The sequence below is a fragment of the Tamandua tetradactyla genome, chromosome 21 (genome assembly GCF_023851605.1).
Source record: "Tamandua tetradactyla isolate mTamTet1 chromosome 21, mTamTet1.pri, whole genome shotgun sequence".
Classification (NCBI taxonomy): Eukaryota; Metazoa; Chordata; class Mammalia; order Pilosa; family Myrmecophagidae; genus Tamandua; species Tamandua tetradactyla.
Genome location: NC_135347.1, coordinates 47,245,681 through 47,269,930, shown reverse-complemented (window position 1 = coordinate 47,269,930; position 24,250 = coordinate 47,245,681). Strand labels below are relative to the sequence as shown.

General features: G+C 36.1%; 1 protein-coding gene across 3 annotated transcripts in view; it reads right to left on the bottom strand.

Moving 5' to 3' along the window:
* EDIL3 (EGF like and discoidin domains 3) overlaps positions 1 to 24,250 on the bottom strand; it is a 459,417-nt gene that overhangs the window by 107,481 nt on the left and 327,686 nt on the right. For all 3 annotated transcript variants that reach the window (XM_077139203.1, XM_077139204.1, XM_077139205.1), the window contains 3 exons: positions 20,855 to 21,010; positions 19,466 to 19,610; positions 15,128 to 15,312 (listed from right to left, as the gene is read on the bottom strand). In XM_077139203.1, the coding sequence (XP_076995318.1) occupies positions 15,128 to 15,312; positions 19,466 to 19,610; positions 20,855 to 21,010 (486 nt within the window). The remainder of the gene's footprint in view (positions 1 to 15,127; positions 15,313 to 19,465; positions 19,611 to 20,854; positions 21,011 to 24,250) is intronic.

Genomic DNA, 24,250 nt, shown 5'->3' with positions numbered 1-24,250 from the left:
TGGATTTCTCTAATACTATTTGTGTATATTTGATCCATTAAAAATCTACCATGGAAATGAATATATTTATGCTCCGTATAAACACATTTCAGAATATTAAAAAAGCCCTGAAGGATAAAACTCCCTGAAGACTTTCTATACGTTCTATATTTAAACCTTATTAACATTTTAATTCATGACATTATTTATAGGCAGAGTTTTCCAAGTGCTGTATTTTGTAGTAGCATTTTTTTCCCCAAGAGCTGACTAAGAGGCAGAATTCTGTGGTTCTACCACTATGTTTCCAAGATCGCCAAGGCCAAGTATACGAAAAATAAATAAATTACACCCAAACGATCAGTGGACAGACTTTTCTACAACTTAAAATCTTCTACCATAAATTTTTTCTTAAAATCTGGCATTCTCCACCTCCTGTTGGTTAATGCGGCATGGGCAATGGAAAAGAAATGCTGTGTTTGCTATGAATAGCAAAGCTCAGAAACAGCGAAGCGTGCTCAGAGTCTCTTCTCTGATCCACGTTGTCAGACTTGCTCTCTTCATGTGGCCGATTGGGCCAGCCTGCACCTAGCCACAAGTCGCCCAGTTTCACAACTGAGGGCAGACTGTGGCTCCAAGGAGCAGAGGGGCTGGGAGTTTTGGGTTCTTCCTTCAGCTCCCCCCAAAGCCTCCCCGAATAAATCATTTCATCATAAATGATTTATTCGGGGCAGCCCAAAGGAAAGTCCCCCACCCCTGCCTCCACCTCCCCTGTTGCAACTCCAACCAGACTGGCTCTCCTAAACCTCTATGACACAGAAGTTCGGGAGTTTCCCCTGAGGAGCTGAGCAGTGGCAGGGGGTGTGTTTGCGTATGACTATGTTAGCAGTTTCTATGACAAATGCTCGGTTAGACTGGGGAAGTTCCCTAAATGGAGTGCAGTTCAAGAAGAAGGAAAAGCTAGGCGTACAAAACAGGCGGTGATCTCCAAAGCAATGGTGGCGGGGGAAGGGGGTCCAGTATTGTTAAACCAACAGCTGAATAGAAGTCTTGTGGAAAAATCCAAGAGTCTAGACGATTTTTGGAACATATGAAATAATCAGATTCAAAGCTAGGGGCACAAATAGATTAGACGCTCCTTTAGTTGGACAGAGGATTTGGGATCAAAATTAACTTCACTACTGCTAATTTCTGGAGTTTCTGAATTAATGCTGAGCAAAAGGCAGGGAAGATGACTCCCATGGGACACTTCCAGACACTGGGCAGGATGTTCTATATACATGATTTTATGCAACCTCAAAAGAGCCCCATAAAATGGGAATTAACCACATTTCCAAGGAGAAGAAACTGATGCTTAGGGATAAAATACCATCCCCAAAGCCACACAGCTAGCAGGTAAGGGGGTCAAGATTTTGAGTTTAGGTCCGAAAGACTGTGAGTATCTTTTTATAAAATGAATCCTGGAATCTAGACTACTTTTGGAACATATGAAATAATCAGATTCAAAGCTAGGGGCATAAAGAAGACTAGATGCAGCATCCACAAGGCTGTGTTTCTCCTGTAGTTGGATAGAGGATTAAAACAAAAAAACAAAAAACCTTTGAGGATCTTATTTGCCATCTAGTGGTAACATCTATAAACCACAGACACAAGAACCCAAATAGCAGTAAGAGTCAGTCGGGTGCATCCCTGTCAACTTCAATCATTCCCATGGTGGAAAATGTTGTATCTTGAGAGAGACCAACTCTGGGTGTGGACTGCAAATGGTTCATTGTATCCTTAGCAATCTACTAAGAGCAGAACAGCCAGAATAGAAAATAGCTTCCCTTTCTTCAGAACAAACAGATTTTAATAATTTTGAAGTTCAGGTCTATTTAAGCATATTTGCTTGGGTTTAATAAACGATTGGGCTTTTCAAAATCTATTTGTTTGGAACAGATGCCCAATTTAAAACAATTGCAGATGAGCAATCTATTAAAATCATTATCCACTGACTAAAAATCATCACTATATCAGCATCACAGTTTAGTCAATGAGATACACAGGGGGAGAGAAATATAACAAGATGGAGTGGAAATAAGATAGCCAGATTTAGGAAATACAGGATGTCCAGATAAGTTCGAAAGTCAGATAAACAATAAACTCTTTTTTTTGATATAAACATATCCCCTGTAACACCTAGAAGAGACTTATACTAAAATGCTACTCATCATTTATCAGAAATTCAAATGTAGCTGGGCAGTCTTTATTTTTATCTGGTAACTCTCAATGAAAGGAAATGTTTACAGTTTTATTGGGGACAGGGTAATTCTGAATAATCAAAATAATAGTAACTAACACTTTCACAGCGATTACTTTTAAGCACTTCGCATATTAATTCATTCAGTCTGTAGTGTAACCCTGTACGATAGAAACTATCATATATATTTTGAAAATGAAAGTATTGAGACACTAATAGGTTGCATTGCTTCCCCATGATCACATGAGTAGTTAGTGACAGAGAAGGATTTTGAAAGCAGAGATTCTGCTATAGAGTCCACCATCCTGTTATGCTATTACTGTGGTGGTTTGGAACTGTATGCATCCCAGAAAATTCTGTTCTTAAAGCTAATTCATTCCTGTGGGTGTAAACCTATTTTAAGTAGGGCCTTCTGATGAGGTTACTTTAGTTAAGGTGTGTCCAGCATTGGTTTTAATCCTCTTACTGAAGTCCATTATAAATGGGATGGGGAGAGAGAGAGAGAGAGAGAGAGAGAGAGAGAGAGAGAGAGAGAGAGAGAGAGAGAATACCACAGAACCAAGAAGCAGAAAGCAATGAAACCTAGAAGAGAAGGGAGACAGCAGTGGACACCGCCATGTGCCTTGACATGTGACAGAAGTCAAGATTGCCAAATCCCAGAGTTTGGGAAGAAAGCATTGCCATGACAATGATGCCTTGATTTGGACATTTTTCTCATCCTAAAAACTATAAACTTGTAAGTTAATAAATCCCTGTTGTTAAAAGCAATGCATTTCATGGTATCTGCTTTGGCTGCCTAGCAAATGAAGCCAAAGAAACTGAAGATTCAGTGTCAGGGGGAATCATTTAATAAAAGTGAAATAAAAATAAGCCCAGGTTTTAAAGTTTGCACACTGGTACTACGATATTTCTTAAATTTGGAATATCCTGATACACCACTGTTAAACTGCAGAGTTGCACTCAAATAATTTTCAAATCAATATATCTAAGCAAGTCCCAGAAAACGGTTCCCTCTAAATAAGTATTTGTCAGTCAAGCCATAAACAACCAATCACTCTGTTCTCAAGCTTCAACTTGCACGAGTATCTCAGGATCTTGTCCAACATTGCAGATTTCTATGCCTAACCGAGACCAAATAATATAAAAATCTCTGGGGATGGACTCTGGGAATCTGCACTATCAGCCAGTCCATGCCAGGTGGTTCCAATGTAGGAGGTCTCTAAACTACACTTCGCGAAAACTTCTTTGAAACCAATATGTAAGAAGATACAAGCATCTGGGCTGTGCCTTTTCCCAATAAAGGCTTTAAAGCTGTTTTATTTTTAGAGTGTTCCCAATTTCCCATTATGGAGCTTTGAGGCAGATGTAGAAAACATACATATATATATAGTGTTACATTCCGAAGCACTCTTAGATCCATTACCTTGTATACACGGGATCAGGCATATGCCTTACAGAACAGATGGGTCCTGTGCTACTCATGAAGACCGAGGAAATACTATCTTTTGAGGATTAAAGCCCTACAGGGCTTCTTATGAGAGAAACAGGAGCTGAGCCTGGAATATATGGTAGGATTTTGGGAAAGGGGAGAAAGGGAACTCAGAGCTAACTTGGATAATAACTATTTAATTACTCTTCCTTTAATTGCATTCATTTACTTTAAGTCCTCTTAGCCATGTTTGTTTTTGCTAATTATATTGCATATACAATGGAATAATAATTGCATACAACTCCACAAAGGTAATTAATAAATTGTTGAATGCAATTATGCTGAAATTTTATTCTATATTTTATAATAAAACTATAGAGCAAGGCATCATGAAAATAGATCCTAATTAGAATGACTATAGCTAATTCTCTTTTTTTTATACAGGATGACTCTAGGATGGAAAGCTTGAATCAATTTTTAGTGACATAAAAGAAAAAAAGCACATATGTACAAAGGAACTTATTTTGCTAAATAAAAGTAAGCACACATTCCCCCTACCTGACTCCTTTGAAAATGTTCTGATTCACAAAGGTTTTGGGTCTATAGAAGAGAAAATGTATGCGGCAACAGAAATATTATTCAAAGAGGCTATATCTGACTTGTTAAATGAAGAAAATGCGAGAGGAACATTTTGCAACAAGATGATGCTTTCATAGCTCACAGTTTAGTTGCAAAATAGAAGGAAATACAGCACTAGTCTGTTGCCTAAGTTTAGTGTCCTATTTTAACTTTGAACAGCGAATATCCTATATGGATTCTACGTTAAAGAGTGATGCATGTCCGTTTCAATAGCATATTGAATAGCATGTTCAATAGCATTCCACTGGCATAGAAAGGGACATCTTTGCACTGCAAACAGAGAGAAGGGAGAGGCACAGTATGTGAAGATTTGTAGGAGGACAAACATCTACAGTGTATATATTTAAAGAGACGTTTTAATGATGATCCTCTGTCATTTTTAAGCCAGAGGGAAGCATAGCTTTAAAGAAAATTATCAAAAACAATTCTTAACAAATGAGGCAATTTTACCATGAATGGCAAATAAATATTTGCGTACTGTTGTAAACTAGTCTCGCTAAGCCCTTTAGCATATAGGAACTGCTTCATAGCAGGTAAAACTCTTCTCAAGCAGTAAATGTTTATGTTCCATTGATGACATGGGTTGACTATTCTTCCGGTACCTCCAGGGCTAACTTTACCTCACGTGCACCATTCTTTCTGAAGATGAAATGAAAACTATGTTTTTAAGCCATTAGGCAGCTTTAAGTGCTTGGTTTGTACAGATATGGAGCATTGTAATTGATGAAATTGTTTGTTCTATTGAGTAGGCCTATAATAAAACCAGAACACTGCAGTGAATTGGAAAACAATGTTTCCAAATACATGTATTTTGCATATCATTTGCTGTTCTGAAAAAAACAAGCTGAGGAAATAAAAAAGACTGTTAACGTTAGTCCCCATTTTATACGACGCTAGATACAAACAGCCATGGAAAAATGACAACCAAAGGAGAAGAGAAGCTGGATTTTTTAAATCCAGTTCTGCTATTTACAAGGTTAAGTCATGTAATTCTGTAAATTTTAGTCTTCTTATTTTTTGAGCCAGAATAACATATACAGGTAAGTATGTGAACCCAAATTATTGTAAGGTACAGTAAAAAATAATTACTAGAAAATAATGAAGTTCTATAGAAAGTCAGGCTAATTATTACAGAATTTTCCAAAGTGGTCCCTGAGAATGTTATATTGATTATTCTATAAAAGCACTCAGTGATCAAAGAAGTTTGGAAATTGCCAAATGAAACAGAGTTAAGCAGTTATTTTTTCCTATAGGACTTTTGAGAATCTTGATATGCTAATATGCATGTACATCAGTAAAAGCAAAGAAGAGAGTATAAAATTTCCTACATGTTAGCAGAGAATTTCCCTTTTCTTTCGGAGTACCTCAGGGAAGCAGTGTTTTAAAGGGTGCATTTTTAAAAATGCTGACAAAATGTAACATTTGGAGAGAAAGGGAACCTAACGTGTTTAAGGGTACCACATTTTCATTCTGAAAATACCTATTATCCCAGTTGCATCAACTTGTAATCAGATTAAGGAAGATAGGATCATTTTGGAAATACTGGGTCTATATTTAGTAGGGCCCAATTCTAATAGAACTTTCCGAAGGAAAGAAGCATCTGGAAAAGTAGAAATTGTAAGTGCCGGCATATTGGTTTTAGATTCAAAGACAAGGAGCAAAGACCAAGGCAGCTGAGGTTGGCAGAGGACCCAGGATCAGGGTCAGCTGTGGGAGAAAGCTGGACTCAGGGGTAGTGTGAAGTCAGTGGTCAAGGTGGCACTGGGTGGCTGTTTGAGGGCCAGGACAGGGCCTGGAACTTTCACAGATATGGAAGTGGGCTGAGGATCAACAGCAGTTAACATCCGGAGGGCAGGCTGGCGCTGGAATACACAGCCAAGGAGCAGGTAAACTAAGCAGTAAGGACCAGGAAAAGCTCCCGTGGAGAGAAGGCAGTCAGGTGGGGCCTCAGGAACCCACAGAAATGAAAGCGCAGGTCGAGTGGAGGGAGCGGCTTCTGGAGTTTTTGGTAGACCCAGGCAAGGAACCTCAGCAGTGAATTAAGAAGTCAAAATTTCGGTTTGCCTTGATCCTGAGGTCACACCCTGTTGTAGCAAAATTTTTATATTTGTTTTTCTTCTGGAACATAATCTAAACCCTGAACTACTGGATGCTGCAGACAGACAGATGCGCACTTGACCATATGTAATGGAGCTCAGTGAAGTTTCAGAACAAATGTTAGTACAGAAAAGGACACACCTTCTCTGAGACACACTGTGTAGAGATCTACAGTAATAACATAGTGGGCTTGGAGCACACAACAAAGACACTAGAGGTTTAAAAGCCACTGCTCCAAGAAAGGTTTTCTCCTTAGAATTTTATCATGAAAGAGAAAGCAAATATAAAATTGGCTACAAAGAAATTTATTTTAGGGAGACCTTAGCTAGCAGGTAAATATATCATAAATGAGAGGGACCCATAATCATGATTGAAAATTAAAATTTAATCACCTACTCATTACAGGATCACCAGCTTTGAAGCAAAATTACAAAGGTGTCTGGGAGAAGGAAAAGCAACTGAGCCAGGTGAGTCCAATTGTGAGCCAGCATGCAGGACACAGCAAGCTTCTCCAAAGCGTGGCATGTGCACAGCAGAGATGCCATCGGGGGGTGGGGAGAGAATATTAGAATTTCCGTTCTTACTTTCTATTTGTTTTATTTTAAACCATAAGAAAAGTAGTTACAATTTCCCCAATACTTGAAATATATGTGTGTGTGTGTGTATGTGCGCATGTATTCAATGTTTAGCAACACTATGAGGGGTACACGATTTAAAAAATGTGGAACCACAAGGATGGGGGGGGTAAGCTGCACCCACAGAAGTACCACACGCCAACATTCAACATGGAGGAAGTGGCCGGGCCAGCGCTGGTCAGGGCTGGGTTCAGGCAGGGCTCTTGGTTCCGATAAATATCCCATGACAAAAAGCAGTCACATCTCACTCACTAAACGGGTCTACAAAATAATGTGGTAACAAGAGTCAGGTGAACTTCCTGATGAGATCCCATCCGCCTCCGACACTCTGTGTCATCTTCAGCAAGCCTCTGTGACTCTCAGTAGCCTCGCTATAAAACAAACACTACTTAGCTCACTTAGAGGGCTGCGTTAAAGACAAAATAAGATCGCTAATTAAAATGGATTCAAATTTCATTTGAAAGTCTTAGGAAAGCTCATCTTATTTGAAAAGTGTCCCCAAGTTCTAAATTATCAGCCCTTTTATTTAGAGGAGAATGGTTATTATCCTTATGACTATATTTCATTAATTAAAAGATAACTAATACGGTACAAATTGAAGTTCATTGGTAAACAAAGGCACCAGAGATCATTTAATTGTCATTATCATGAAAACATGAATGGGCCTGCTGTGCACATAACAATTCTTATAAGCCTGCTGTTCACTTTTCCAATGCTTTCAGCTACCATTTCTAAACAGAAGCATCCAACCTCCCACGCTTCTGTTTATTGCTTTTGGAATGATGAATCCTTGCAATTAGAGCATCAGTAATCATACAGGCAGCCAGACCCAGTACCTAATATATCTTTTGGTTCTTTGCACCTGGCATTGTATTTTATCATAATGCAGGTTTCAAAAAGATTCACTACAATTTAAAAAAAATCATGAAGTCATTTAAAGTAATCTCTGAATCACAAAGCCCCCCTCACCCCATCCAATTCTTTTATATTGCCTGGGGTTTACCTTTCTGAGACTGCACCCTGCATCCTGAACCTAATCTACTCCCTCCCCCTCCTATAAGAAGATGCTGTGTTCAGTTTATTTTTCATGATTTGCTATACAAAGTGCTAATATATTCATGCCTAATAACGGCTTCATATGTCCTCTTATCTTGTTCTAGGGAATTCTGTTCTTTTAAAGTTGTTTTTAGAGAAATATAACAGTAACCCAAATAAATGACTCAAAATCTCAATAGTTTGGGTGTTAAGTAGATATACTTATGCATTACATAAAATTCAACTTTGTTTCGAAGGTTAATTTTAAGGTTGGCAGGTTTTACTTGCAGAGTAAGTGAATTTTATGTATTTCGTTAAATTTGTATTTATGCAATATTATGGAGAAATGAGTAGGTGGTCCTGATAATTTCCTGCTTACAATCATCTTTTAGATTCAGGAATCTTAGTGGTGTGAGGGTTTTTAAAAGATGCAGGTTGTCTGAGACTTGTCTGCTTTTGTAATATCCCCACTTGGGATGAAAAAGTGAGGGGAAAAAATCTTGAGTCTCAGAGTATTGCAGTGCTTGTCAGCCCATAAATTCAGGTCTTTGGACTTCAGATTATGTACTCAGTATCCTACATTGATTCTGGCTGTACCATACTTTTTTACTCTAAGTATTTTCTAAGAGGTATCTTAAATACTCTACTTAATGGTGCTTTGCCTATTAAATTTTCTGAGTATTGGTGATTCTCTATGACATTGTAAAATTACAAAAATTCTAAAGATGATTTATAATCTGAGCAAATATGGGCATCACTTGATTCATTTCTTTGACTTCAAAATGTATCAACATTACGAAAAAAACAGAAGCTGTTTCACAATCACGCATAAAATGAATTTCATTACTTGGTTTCTTTAGAGCTGCTTTACAGATGAGCCCTTCATGCAGGCTTACTATACACTGTATACAAAATATTGGAATGGCGAATTGGAAATCCAGACACTCCTTCATATTGCCAAGTGTTTCCCAGAGGCCTAGAAATCTCTTGACCCTTGAAAACCTTTCCTCAGCACTCCTGTAAATAAATTGTCCAGAGAGCAAGAAACCTAAATGGCTTTCAAGAAGTGACAGATTTTATGGCTAGAATCCTCACTTTTAAAACTGAAATGAACTAATTAAATAAGGCTTATTTAATTTAAAAGCTTAAATTCAATTGCTTTCTTACACATTTCCACAAATTCAGTATTGGAGTGAAGCTTTGAAGGGTTAAATGCAATTATGACAAAGATTAATACTAAAATGTACAGTCAAACAACACTATTAATTCTACTGATTTGGTTGAAATACTATACAGACTATCTTAACTTAGCAAATGTCTCATGAACTAGATCAAAAGGTCATTTCCTAGGTGACACTGACATTTTCCTTCCTGCAAGTCATTTATATTATATTCCCTTTTATGAAATTGGAACAATTTTTATTAGATTCAATTACAGACAGTGAATTATCCATTTTCTTTAGTTCTCAGTCACCACCAACAAAGCAATGATTACATCTACATTTATATGTGATGCCTTAATTTTAAAATAAAGTTTTTAATCGATCCAAGTTCATTCTGAGTGCTCCTTGTTGAGTTCCACCCCCAGACATCACTATATTTATTCAAAATTCATAAGCTTATTATCAGCAATTCTCTTGAAAGAATATATAATTAAATATCTCAAGTGTCTGCTGAATCTCGATCACTTTGCCAGATCTGTGCATAAATGACAAGGGAATTGTGAAATGACATAATTATCATTTTAAGTTGTTGAAATTTTTTATTACTGCTCATAGACAAAGAATTTGAAGGTTTCAACATTATGTAGATAAAAACATTTTAAATATTTTGTTTGCCAGTGCCAATTTACATAATTTATCAATACTTCTTTCAATTTGCAACTGGTCTAATGATGTATGACTTTGCATTTAATACTTTAATTGGAAAATCTCTTTTGGAGGAAATAAAGAGTATGGACGAAACTTTTCATTCTTTTTTTTTTTAGAGGGAGGAAAGGAAGGAAAGACAGAGAAGGAAGGAAGGGAGGAAGAAAGGGAAACATTTTTAAACATTTTCTTGTTTTATTATATTTCGTTTGTTTGTTTATTTTTTACATGGGCTGGGGCCGGGAATCGAACCGGGGTCCTCCGGCACGGCAGGCAAGCACTCTTGCCCGCTGAGCCACCGCGGCCCGCCCGAAACTTTTCATTCTTGATCATAATTGTTGCTGTCATATTATGCTTTCCCAAGGTCACGCAAGCCACCTGAAAGAGTTAGTAGGAAGCTACCTGGGTAGCACCTAATGTGTGCTTACTTTCTTCTGTCGTTAGTCTTATTTAATGCTTCTTAGAAATCTGACACAATTTCTGACTCTTTTGTTTAGATACTAACCATAGAAGACAGTTATCTGATCTTTAAAAATCCCAGTGAGTCAGTGAGCCAAACGCAGCTTTATTTTTAGAACAGGGATTGAAGTCCAGTCCAACCGTGGGTCCGGAATGTCCAATTACACATCAAGGACCTTTCAACTCGGGTACAGAGATTTCTGAAAAGCAGAACTGTTGGGTAACCTTTGGGAGGTTTTCGGAGAACACAATAGCAGGGCTTGCTTAACACTTTGATTCAAATTTAAAGTTTTATGGGCGTAAAACATGAACAGACACTTCTCAGGAGAGGAAATACAAATGGCTAAAAGGCACATGAAAAGATGCTTAACTTCCCTGGTTGTTAGGGAAATGCAATCAAAACCACAATGAGATATCATCTGACACCCACTAGAATGGCCATTATCAAAAAAAAAAACAAAAAAACAGAAAACAGAAAATGACAAGTTCTGGAGAGGATGTGGAGAAGGAGGAACATTTATCCACTGTTGATGGGAATGTAAAATGGTACAACTGCTGTGGAAGGCAATTTGGCGGTTCCTCAGGAGGCTAAGTATAGAATTGCCATATGATCCAGTAATACCATTGTTAGGTATCTGTTCAGAGGACATAAGGGCAAGGACACAAACATATATTTGCACACCAATGTTTATAGCAATATTATTTACAACTGCCAAGAGATGGAAACAGCCTAAATGTCCATCAACAGAAGAGTGGCTAAACAAGCTGTAGTATATATATATATATATATGATGGAATATTACACAGCTGTAAGACAGAATAAAGTCATGAAGCATGTAACAATGTGGACGGACCTTGAGGACATTACACTGAGTGAAATTAGCCAGAAACAAAAGGATAAATACTGTATGGTCTCACTGATATGCACTAACATTAATGAGTGAACTTGGAGAATTTCAGTTAAGAACTCAGGTTATCAGGAGATAGAAATAGGGTAGAGATTGGGTAATTAGAGCTGAAGGGATATAGATTGTGTCGCAGGACTGATTGTAAAAATTCAGAAATGGATAGCACAATACTACCTGATTGTAACACAATAATGTAAATAAATTGAAGGAAGTTGAATGTGAGAATGATAGAGGGGCAAGGGCTGGGGGCATATAAGAAACTAGAAGGAAAGATAGATGATAAAGACTGAGATGGTGTAATCTAGGAATGCCTAGAATGTACAAGGAATAGTGACTAAAGGTACAAATTTAAAAATGTTTTTGCATGAGGAAAAAAAAGTTTTAATGCATAATGTGTTTATGCATTAGAGTGAATGCAATAACATTCTTTCAGAGGTCTGAGAAATGTCTCTCACTTAGGACAATGTGAACCTAAAGCACTTCTGTCATGTTTATATGGGAATAATATAATGATTTCATGATTAATAGTAGCCCAAGGAAGTTAATCAGCTAGGCATGATAACTTGTAAACAAAGATACAAGAAGTTTTGCTTGAGATTCCCTAGAGATTTTGATATAATAGAAGGAACTATAAGAAATGTTAGAGTGATAATAAGAATAAATTGTTAAAGTGATATTTGAATAGTAGAATTCCTAAAATATCTGATTATTTCTAATGGCCTAAAGGTGTTTCCTTGTCTTCATGTATAACAATTATATCTCCAAATATTAACCTGATTAGGTTTCACACAAACTTATTAAACTGAAATAAAATTTATCAGAGGGCCAGATGCATAATATATAAGAACAATTTTTTAAAAACCAATTAGCAGGAGATTGATAATGAAGGAAGGGAATTTAAATAATACGCAGAGTTATAGCTCAGAATTAATGCATTTTTGTTAAAAATAAGCTACAGTTTATAAATTCAGAAGCCTGAAGTGAAGATAAAAATTGACCATTGTATCTACAACTCTAAAACATCACTCTACTCACTGCTGATCTCATTGTCATACCCCCAGCCCCCACATACATATTTGTATATAATCTTCCATGTCTCTGTTCATGTTAATATTCTCAACAGCACTAAGAAGCATAATGTGCAGTTAAACATATTATATTCTCAAGAGGAAAACACTAAAAATAGTAATTCTAGAGCACATTCTTTCAGCAAAAAATAGGAAAAAATAAAAGGAAAGACGTCAATCTACCTTGCCATAGAGCTTCTGAATATGTTTTGACACAACAAAAAATGGACATATGCTGGAAGAGCTGGTCTTTGAATTGACAGAAAGTCTGTCATCAACAGACTGAATCAATTTCAGCATGCAAGTGATGTTAAGAAGACAGTCAAAAAGCCATCTTTAATGAAGTGATGGATGGAGGTTTACATGAAGATCACACCCTCACTCATGTAAAAATAATCATTTTGTTTTTATTTCTCTTAAGAAATTTGCCAATGGCAATCTCTCTATGTGGATGTTTTTAGAGTCTACCAGCCTGCCTGAGTTACTTATGGGGTGTGAAATATTTTGTCTTATTTCACAAGTCATTACGACTGAAAAATAATAATAGCTATATCTGGTTGATCTGGGATATGACAGGAATATTTGCAATTAAAAAAAATAATATATAGCAACAAAGAACAAGTTCAACTCTGATGTTGACAAATCTGACAAATGGAAAGGAGAGTTCCCATGGTTTCTTCAAATTAACAACTTGAAAACCTCATAAAAGACATGTATTATAAAAATTCAGTTCCTTTAGGAAAAGGGCCAGTTCTTTGATATTTGAGGTCTTTTTAAGCTGTTATTTAAAATTTTAAGGATATGCAGCAGTTGATCTCTCAAATCAAGGATCAAAATTATATATTCTGAATAGGTGTAAATCAATAACCTGAATTATACCATAACTAAATCATCCATTCATTCAATGGATTTTAATTGACTGCCTACTATGTACCAGGTCTTGCGACAGATATTTAGCAAAACTGTGAGACAGAGCAGTCAACAGACGTGTGTGTCCCAGCCTTTTTGGAGCCAAAGGTCTAGCATGAAGACATAATTTCCAATATAGTGTGATAATGCTACAGTGGCAAAATTACAGATGCCATAGCAGCATCAGGAGAGAATTTAAGCCAGAAGGGGTGGCATGGAGGTGGCAGTAGAGCCTTCCCAGAGGAAAGTACATTCAAACTGTCTCTGAAATATTTAACCAATTGAAGGCTGGTGATGCTGAGGGCAGAGGCTCTCTTTCTATTCTTTTCCTCTAGGAAGAGGACATTCATAAAGGAATGAGAAGGGAGAGGTAGAGTTTGGTTTCAAAAACTGAAGTAGATTTAAGAGTGCAGTAAGAGTAAAAAAGGGAGCCAAATCATGCAAAGGGCCTTAGACTCTATTAAGAAATCTATGTTTTTTTCTAGTGCTAATAGGGAGCCACTGAAAAACTTTGAACAGGAGAGTAAGGGGATTATATTTGCATTTTAGAAAAAAATTAACATATCAGCTACAACTAAGGACATTGATTTGTAGTGAGTAAGATGCACTGCAGAAGTCAAGTGAAATGGGACGATAGCCGAGATCATGGAAATGGCAGTGGAGGACGGTGAGAAGTGAAACAATTCTAGAGGAACTGCATAATCATTTTTATGAAATAACCAACAATATTTGCTGAAGCAATGTGAGCCGATGGTTGATGAAAGAGGTTAGCTGGAAAGAGGAAGGATGGCCTGTAGACGATATCGGGAAACATCAGCCAGGAGGCTGTTGGCATCATATAAAAAAGAACATGTACTCCCTACTTACAAAGTGTTCGTAGAATGTAATAGGAGAAAGACAATTAATTCCATAACATGTGGTAGCTAATGAAAAGCTCAGTAATGATCTACCTAGCATGCCAAGGGTAAGTAAAGAAAGAAGTAAATAGTTTTCAAAAGTAAATCCTGTTAGAATAAGGTAAACTAAGGTCAAGTAAAGAAAAGACTTGAAAGGACTATTAGAAATCTAATTTGACAAAGGTTACATTTGCTATTTCAGTTATTCTCACAATTTCCAGAAATACAATGAATTACCAGAGGTTTGAATTTCACGGATACAACATAAAAATCAATGAGTAGAACTCATATCTTTCAAATACAGTAGGCTTATGGTGGAATCAAGCCGTCTTACTTTTTTTTTGCCACAGAAGACATAAACAAATTTGCACAGACTTCAAAAGTGCTCCATAATAAGTACATTTCAACAAGATTGTTTTGAAAAGCATTGACTCTAACTTTACTTCCTTCATTTGAAAGTGATAGACTGCAACAGTATCTACGCTTTCCTTCTATGACTAAGCTCTGTTATCAGAAAGTAATAAAATTGCTACATTGCTTAGCAACCACAGATAAAGAGCTAAGAAGTCAAGAATCATAATTTTATGTAAACAATCTGCAGGTGAACGGCACGATTTTCATGCTGGTGGGACTTTGATGCTTTGATGCTTTCAAAACCAATATTGACACAAAGCCTTACTGTAGGTGAGAATTAAAATGCAAATGTTCTCATAATCAACAAAAATGACCTATACATAGTATGATTCAGTACAGTCTGTCATATCAAACTGACAGCAGCATTCATAAATCAACATTAGAGTACAAATAATGACAGGTATGGCTTTATAAGAAATTTCTGTATTTTTCAATTTAGTGAAGCCAATGAGGAAAGCATATTTAAATGAGCATGAAGGTAAAGACTCTGACAGTTACCCAACCAAACAGAAAATCTTCTGAGGAAGAGGAGTGGTAGAAAATAGGTAAATAGTACCTGTAACCATTGTGACTGGTCGTTGTGGCCAGAGGTCCAGGCATTCACTTTTCCTTGCTTGTCCAGCCGAGCTTTCCTCGGTTCCCAAGTGAACATGTCCATGTTGAGAGTTCGGAAGATGCTGGAGGCAGTAATTTGGTAGTCTTGTATGTGTCCTGATTTCATTCCCAGAGGCTCAGAACAACCTGAAAGAAAATGAAAAAGCCTCCATGAGAAAAATAATTTATTACCCTGGTAAGTTTTCTACGTTCATATTGGATAGGCAAAAGAAGATTAAACATAATGCTATTCATTCCCCTAAAGAGAAAGTATCTGAATTAAAAAAAGGGGGAGGGGCTATAATCAGAAATAAATCTGAAACAAAGTCGAAAAACATGATAGCCAATTCAGGCAATTTTTGTCTGAATATATTTTGGAAAAATTGAAAAGAACACCGACAATTTGAACCACTTTCCTGTGATAGATGATTTTGCAAAAGGGAAACAATGCTGAAATGCTCTGTCCCTTCTCATTACTGGCAACCTCATGACTGTTTCCTAGTTTTCAACAATTTCATTGTGTCTTTAAAAACAGGGCATTTTCTCACAAAATATATTTGAATGTCTTTTTTGTTTCCATAATATTTCAAATGAAAATTCCCTCAGTACAAAGCCATTTTCACAACTGATTCTGTTATATTCTAAAATGGACAGCACTTCTGAGAATAGGCAGCTAATATATACTTACTGTATACCACATGCTAGGTATGTGCTAGTGTAGAATTTAAGCTAATATGTATGGTAACAGAAGGAAACAAGCTAATTCTACCCCCAAATCTTTATTAGACAAACGTTTGTTATAGAATCTTATATTTAAATCACAGTCAATAACTTCAAGTCTTGGGATTTTTTAGGTGAATTCTCAAATCTACCATACATACTTTCAGGTTTGATAAGGTGCAAAATTTGAGTTTTGCTTGTCCTTAAAAAATTATGCGTGTGTTTGTGTGTACATACAAACGGACACTATTTCCCCATATTGATTTGTAATTGTGACAAAATGCCATTCACAAAGGTTGTAAAAAGAAATATGACTTCTTTATCATATTGGTTATCATATAGGGTCTTCCATATGCAAAATGTCACCTTGTGGTGACAGTTGTATATATGGAAGACAAACACGGTAAGAACAAACATGGCTTGTCTCATGGTTTACGCAGGAAAGACACATGCTAAGGTTGATCATTAAGGATGCAAAGAATTTAAAAAAATGATGAACAACTTCTTGTACTCTTCTGGTTCGCTACTTTTTAGCATTGAGGCCTTGAACCTGTTATTTAACAGTTTTGTGTCTCAGTTTTCTCATCTATAAAATGGTGATGATTAAAACTGCTTCATAGAAGTGTTTCTAAGAAATTAGTAGATAAACATAGATACTTAGAAACAGTGCTGGTATCTAGATAGCATTCAGTAAGTGTTAGCTATATTTATTGTTTCTGTGAAGCTCATGGTAACTGATAGCAATAACTGCCCATCAGTGGGTACTGAAGTATATCTTTTAACTGGGTGGAGTTTTAAAAACTAGGTCATTTTAAGCCCAGGCTTCGAAAAGAGGGGTTTTAGAAGTCTTCATTGATTAATAATTCTTGACTCCAATTCATTGCTCCTGTGGTCAGCAGTCAGGTTACTTCTTGCTTCCTCAGGCTCCTCAGTGATTGCGTTCACACTAATCTTACAGGAAAAGTCTATCCTGTGCAAACATGACAAGTGGCATGCATGCTTAGCCAACTGTATGTCTTAGTACGACGCTTGTTGGGCATTAGCACAAGTCCCATTGGGATTTAGAGGTAAGAGAAACATACCATAAGCATTGTGATGACGATAGCTCTAAAACCTAAATATAGATTCTGGGTGAGTAAAATGCCATAACAAAGTTCAAGGGTTCTGGAAAGTTCTAAAATTCTTAATGCCATGTCATTTCTCTTCAGGCAGTTCTAAGGTAATATGCATTTGCTGCATTACAGACTTCTGATGTGATCTTCTGTTCCCCTTTCCTTCTCTCACTCTTGTAAAATTCTGCTTGTTTCAAGAAAGATGCAAGAGAAAAGGAAAAGTTGTTGTTTTCCTCCTTTTGTGATATAACCTAGCATTAGAAGTAATCGATAGAAGAAAAAAGGAATGCTTTTACTTTGATCATCTCTCCTTAGTCATGGAATTCATTTCGTACCACCCTGCTGTCCAGTACTTAGCCCAGTGGAGGTGCTGAATAATTATTTGTTCAATAAATGAATGAATTAGTATTCTTCTCTTATTATGGTCATGATCTATTTCGATCTAAACATCTTCCATCGTATTTCTTTCAGAGAACTTAGGGAACTTTCTAAGTGTTTGGGAAGATTAACCACTGATCTTCTAGGCAGGCTGGGAGACCATATAACAGCTTATTGAATGCAATAAGGCAACCCAAGGCTTTATGTGCTGCGCTGGATTGTGGGAAACAGTTTAGTAAGTCATATTACTATTTATTTCCAAAATGCTATAGCTAACCCCTCTGCCAGTTTGCCTCACACCACAAATCTCCCTTTTCATCCGTACTATTTCATTCATATAAATTAACTAACTCGTTTACCACTGTAGACGGCAACTGAACAAAATGAAGTTTTAATATTGCAATTGATTATTTCTACAGTGAAGTGCCATAGCTTTTATAAGCATCCACCAACAGATATTACTGTTTGCACGCAAGCTCAAAATCAGTCGCGGGGTTGGAGCATCAGGCCCACTGCTTTTTTTTTTCTTGAGAAAATAAAATCTGTAATATGTCAGGTGTAACCTCTTGTCAATCGTGAAAGCAAAATATGTTCACACCTTAGGGGCGTCACTGTGCCATGTATGAGCTACTGACCTTTATGAATCAAAAGATTGAAAAACTGGGGAAGGTGATGTTAAGAAACCGAAAACCACGGGGCCTGCAGCAGACCTCATCATTTTGCTGCTTCCTCTTGATTGCTTTGTGAAGAAAGATAGGGATGGTGCCGGCCCGTGGTGACATAGTGACATGCAACACAAACAATGTATGGTAATAATTCTGCCAACATTGACTGGTAGTCAATAAGCTGGTCTGAATGACCAAAACAGGGAAATCTCATTTAAGAAAATTAATGGTACTAAAACTGCTTGTTGGTTGTTTCATAAAAGGCACCCAAATATAACAGGAAACTCGACTCTTAAAATAGGTTCATTTGTCTGGCCAATTCATTCTCATTTCTTTCAACATGATGGACTTATTCTTAACAGCAACTTTTACTTGCTTAAAAATCATTCTCCTCCTTGGCATCACAAATAAACCTAAGAAGGGAAGTAGATAGAAAGTATGCATTTTAAACTATAAACAACCTCTTGAAATGAATAAATAGTTCAGAGTTTTCTATTTGCAGGTAGGTATCCTCCTATTTTTAACTAAAAGGTATCTGTGGTAAGTTTGGTGAAGGCTTTCCACGTATCAAGTTATGCCAAAGGAGGCCACCCGTGGATTTTTAGTTTTATTCACAAGCTGTTTGAACACAATAATTTCAGGCCACTGTAGCAAAGATAGTTTGTAAATTTTGATGCCGGATATAAAAGGACAATATAAAAAATAAGCAGTAAAATACCTAGATAGTATTTTCTCTTTTGCTCAGCTGTACTAAAATGGGACCATGGTGAGATCAACACATTACATATTCACCTTTATATCTACTGCTGATGCTCTTGGAAGCCAAGAATTATTTAGCTCAGTCCTTTGATGGATTATCCTTGAGTTGGGCAATCACTGTGCATACAATAAGCAGTCGCTAGCTAAGAATGAAACAAGAACGAATTTGTGGTAGCAATCTCGCTATTGGAGCATTTCTTCTTTGAGAAGAATGTAAGTTTACATGTCTCATAAAGCAAACAAACAAATCCAAGTTATTATGGCAGATGGCCAGAGCTGACTTTTCTATACTACACAGCCCAAACTCGGTTGTACTTTATGATTGCAAGCAGATTCCAGTCTTAATTGAAACTTTGTCACAAACCATTGCTACTAACAAAAAACCGACACATTTAAATCTGACAAGAGTTGCTAGTGAAAATTTGTTATACTTTCTTCCACAGTCTAAAAAAAATCGCTTCTTTACTTTAATAGTAACCTGCAGCATATGGTAGAAATTGTTACATACAAACACCCATGGTTTTGCAATGAGGCATGCCCTAGATATTTTTGTAGCAGAAATGAATATCTATGGGTGCTGAAAATGTGCAGTTTAGTAGCAGGCTACATACAAATGTACTTTGGTTTCTTTAAAAAGAATACAGAAATCGATAACCTGAACCTCACCTGATAGCTCACAGCCAAGAAGTTCCATCCTCAAAGTGCAGTGCCTTCGACAAACTTGGGGGTAGAGTCTTACATACTGAGCTTTTATTGGCGGTGTGAATGAGTTGGCATAGGGTGTATTGTTGTCAACGTTCCCGCGGAATACCTGTGTAAAGTGATAATGCGGAGTATCAAACTATTAATTGCAACAGCTTCTTTACTTATTTTCATACATTGGCCCTGTACCTTAGCTAACATAATCCTTCCAGGATTGGAGTAAATAATTTGGGATCTTGGGGCATTCAGGAAGTACCTTGCCACCAGCAATGAATGAAAAACCCATAGATAAAATTTTCATTTAAGCTAGAAGCCAGTGTGCTATGATCTATACTGCACTAATACTCTTGTCAGTTTTAATGCCAGGACTACGGAGCCAAGGAGTGTTCTCCCTTTTTCTGAGAAATAGACACCTGAAATTCTTCACCATAATTTGTACATTTTGTGACTTAGTATTTATAGTACTCTTGGGAGGTACTAGACAGTCTTCACCAGTGCTGCCACAGACCCAGTCCTTCTGATGCTACAGCCAGATTTATGATTTAAGGTCTGGCTCAGCATGAGTCCTCATCAACCAGTCCAGATTATCAGGTAAGAGACTCATAGCTCTTCATATAAGAGTGACAAATTCGTTGAACTCAAATTTAAGTGCAAAAAGGTATAGTTTTTAATTCCTTTAAATTTTATTCATGATTCTACCTTTTATATAATCTGGCTATTAAAAATCTTTATTTAAATTCATTTACAGATGCAATTAAAAAGCTTTCATAAAATTTACTAGAGTTTAGTCAAAGCTCAGTTTTAAATGGGATAATCTGCAGTCTAGTAATTTTTAAAACTACAAGTGTAAAAGAACTGGAGATATTATACGAAGAAGCAAAGGAGACAATGACTAAACTATACCTATTTCCTCTAAAATATGTTATTCTGCTGAACAATAAATAACATTTTTCCATACAGAGAAGTTTATAAAAACATCAAGTACATCTTTTCTATCACCTGGCTTTTAAGATATTAGTTTTGACAAGCCGTGATTGCATCTGTTAAAGTCATAAAATGAAATTGGACTGTTGAAACACAGAATAACTGTCATCCACAAGTCCATGCTATCCTTGTGACAAAGAATTTACAGCTCCATCAATTAAAATCTCAGAAAAACCTGAAATGGTGATCAGTATACCTCCATAGCTCGGCAAAAGTCCTTATCCCTTCACCCCAGTCACCCAATAAAGAGCCATCATGAATTTATTTTCAACAGCATAAGGCTTCTGCTAGGGACTCTGTAGTCATTTGATAATCACTGATTAACAATTGGATTCAAATTTTAAATTAAATAGATCAAGTCAGTCTCACCGTGTCTTCATTGGTGCCTTTCACTTTGTACATTGCCCACGACTTTCCATCATTACTATAGGCGATTTTGTAGGATTTTATATATTCTGGGCTTCCGATCCTTTTGGCTCCTTGGGTTATCACACCAGTAACTCGCATCTTTCTTTGTAAATTTATCTGAGGCAACAAGTCACAACCAACAATAAATCCACTGCTTTCAGGATGATAATGACCATATCTACTTTTAGGAAGGGAACATTTTTATTATCAGTATAGACTTTAAAATACTACAAAAAGCTAATCATCTGTTCATCCATTTTTTTCAGAGGAATATTTAAAAACGGGCTTATATCTGGTTGAGCTTCAAAATCTCTTTCTATATTGCTATACGTATTTTAAGTGTTTGTGAACAGGTTTTGAAAAATGAACTATGCCTGAAAAAAGTTATAGAAAATCTGTTATAGAAAGCATTTGGTTAATTATGGTATACAGCTCTGAAAGAGTAAACGGAAATATGATCTTGACCGTCACTTCAGTGTCGTTATACTGATTTCAGCCTCAAGATATTCATTTCTGTTTAAAACAAACATGAAAAAAAATCTCACTGAGTCCTAGAATGCTGGAATGAGAGACAGTAAAGGCAATGACAGCAGCAGTGACTAATTAAAAAAGAAAACAAGAATCTTCAGTTTCTGGAACTTTCTACCATGGTGTCTGCTACAGGTTATGCGAGTATGCACCGCGGTCATTGTGGAACATGGTTTTTTTTTTTCCATCAAAGAGTGGTTTTACTCTTCATTTTATTATATGGAATCTTTCTAACTGGTACTTTCTCGCCACATTTTCTCCCCATTTCAAATCATCGTACAACATTTTGCTGCAGAAGAACAGCCCTGTAAAAAATATTTTAAATATTCTTCTGATATTTAAATATAGTTCCCCTTCTGGCAGTTAACAAATAATATTTAAGTTAAATGCTACGATGTAAGAAAAAATGCTGTCTCCCATATGGTAAACATTAAAAATTGTTCCAATTACTGTAAAATGCCTTTATGATATCTATAAAATCTTAAGCTCAGTAGAAGAGTAAGTACCATTTCAATGTTCTTGACAAATTGCTATAAACCTTTCCTCTCCAACAATACAAATCAGGAAAAATGAAAATGTCTTCTACGATAATACAATGTCAGTAAGTCAGAGAACATTTTCCAAAAAAACCCAGAAAACCTTTAGATTCATTTAAGGGATTTTTACTTTCTGTTGTGATTCTGAAGGCTAACATTTAAAAAGGAACCCAGCCCTTTTTCTAATCAGCCAAACTCATTTTGCAAATTCAAAAGTTTTTTAAAATATTAGAAATAAGAAAGCAATCCTTAAAGCTTTATCTACTCGACAAAAAAAGCGTGTGACTCATTAAAAGTTTTATGATGTTTTGTTCCCCTGGATTTATACTCTTAAATGCATTATGACAATCCAGAACTCTGCATGTAGTCAGTGCCCTTTTCAAACAGGGTTTTGGAAGTGTGTTACCTCACAGCAAGGACTGCCATTCCTTCTATTCTGAAATTTCTTCTCTGAGTACGATGAGAGAATACTCATACTCTCTCCAACTGCCGCTCACAAGGAAATTCTTGATTTCACTCGCTTATAAAGCCGGAAGGTTTTTTTTTTTTTTTTTAAAAGATATATTTATTCTAAAAAGGGCAATTAAAATACATTTTAAGGGTGCATGGGTGGTTCAGTGGTAGAATTCTCACCTTTCATGCGGAGACCCAGGTTTGATTTCCCGACCATGCACCCAAAAAATAAAATAAAATAAATGCATTTTAAAATTCCTTAACAGATAACATATTTTTTTCTCCTTGAAACAAGTAAGATACTTTTGGGGGTTCTATACCTGCAGTGTAAACATTTTATTTTCAACTTAGTAAAGCCAAACAGTAAGGTTACTTGTCCTTTTTTTTTGTTTGTTTTGGTTGCTTTAAATCATTTGCTAATTTTCATCTTAGCATTTTTGGAATAATAAATTTAAAGCAATTTGGGGCACTAAATGCTTCTATATGAATGAAGACCTTTGCTTAAAGCTTACTCCATATATTTTTTTTGGAGTTAAAGCAAGTTAAGTATTTCCCATAAAACAGAGATACAATATTTAGCATATGTTTAAAGATCTGATTTCTCAGTTTTACAGTTGAGAAGACAGCTTTGACAGAGATTTTAATAAATACACATTAAGGATGAGTACAGCTTTTTTTTTTGAAGGGAAGCCTGGCATTTTGGATGAGTTAAAGAAGGCAGGGGAGAGGGGTCCTCAGTCTCTGATTGGTAAAGATGCCCCTCTTTCTTTCTTGCAATTCTTGCAGTGTTGACCTTATAAAGAACATTTTTGGTTTTAATTTAGTGAACATTGTCCATGGTCTCTTTTCCCCAGTGCTGGATGAGCTGATTCAGATATCCAGTTTTTCTTTTCTCACTTCAATGCTCACATATCAAAATAAATACTGAAATGAATACATCTTACGTTCCATTCTTTTTGGAGGCTCAAATAAGAGAATATTTCCCATGAAGGTAAATTTCATTTGCTACTCTAACATGTATTTCAATGAGTCATCTAAACATTGATTTTTGAATTTTACCTGTGCAACATGGACTAGGCAACTACTGAAAGACACTCTATTTCAGTGTGTTAAAGTAAATTAGCAAAGAGCTATGGAAAGCAAATATTCTTTCAGTATCTTACAAAGTGTATTTTTTCATTCATTTTTTAAAAAAAATCTAAGACTCTTCATGGCCTAAACTTCCTATTATATATAACATAAACAGTGGGTATTTTAAATCACATTTCCTCCCTTTTGGAAGCGAATCTCCATGTTTGATATTGTTAAAATTCTCTTTCAATTATCTTTTATCTTGTTTTAATTATCTTGTTTATACCTCTTGTAGACTGCCAAATTATCTCTGCTAGAGTTTTGCTGATGAGATGTAGGCTAATTTTCTAAACCTTAAATCAGAGAGGTGTAACAGAATCAAAAATATAAAAATCTGAGTTCATATTTCTCTCTAAATCACTAAAATTTATGTATTAAAAGATTCCATTTGCCCTAATATTTAGAAGCTCGGAATTTATACCTTAGGGAAATGGAACTCCAGATACTAAGCAGCACCCAATTAGCATCAAATCTAGTAGGAATTTTTAATTAAAAATCAGTGTTGTCTTCATTAAGTAGAAAAAACAATGAAAAATTGAAATAGAATATAAGTTCTTTGATTATTAACAATTACTCTTAGCTTTAAATTTTTGAACTCTCATGACTCCAGCTCAATTAAGCTTGGACAATAAAGAATTCAATACAATTGGGCTAAGATTTCACCATTATGGCCATACTCCAATTTAAGACCAGGAATCTATATTGTTGT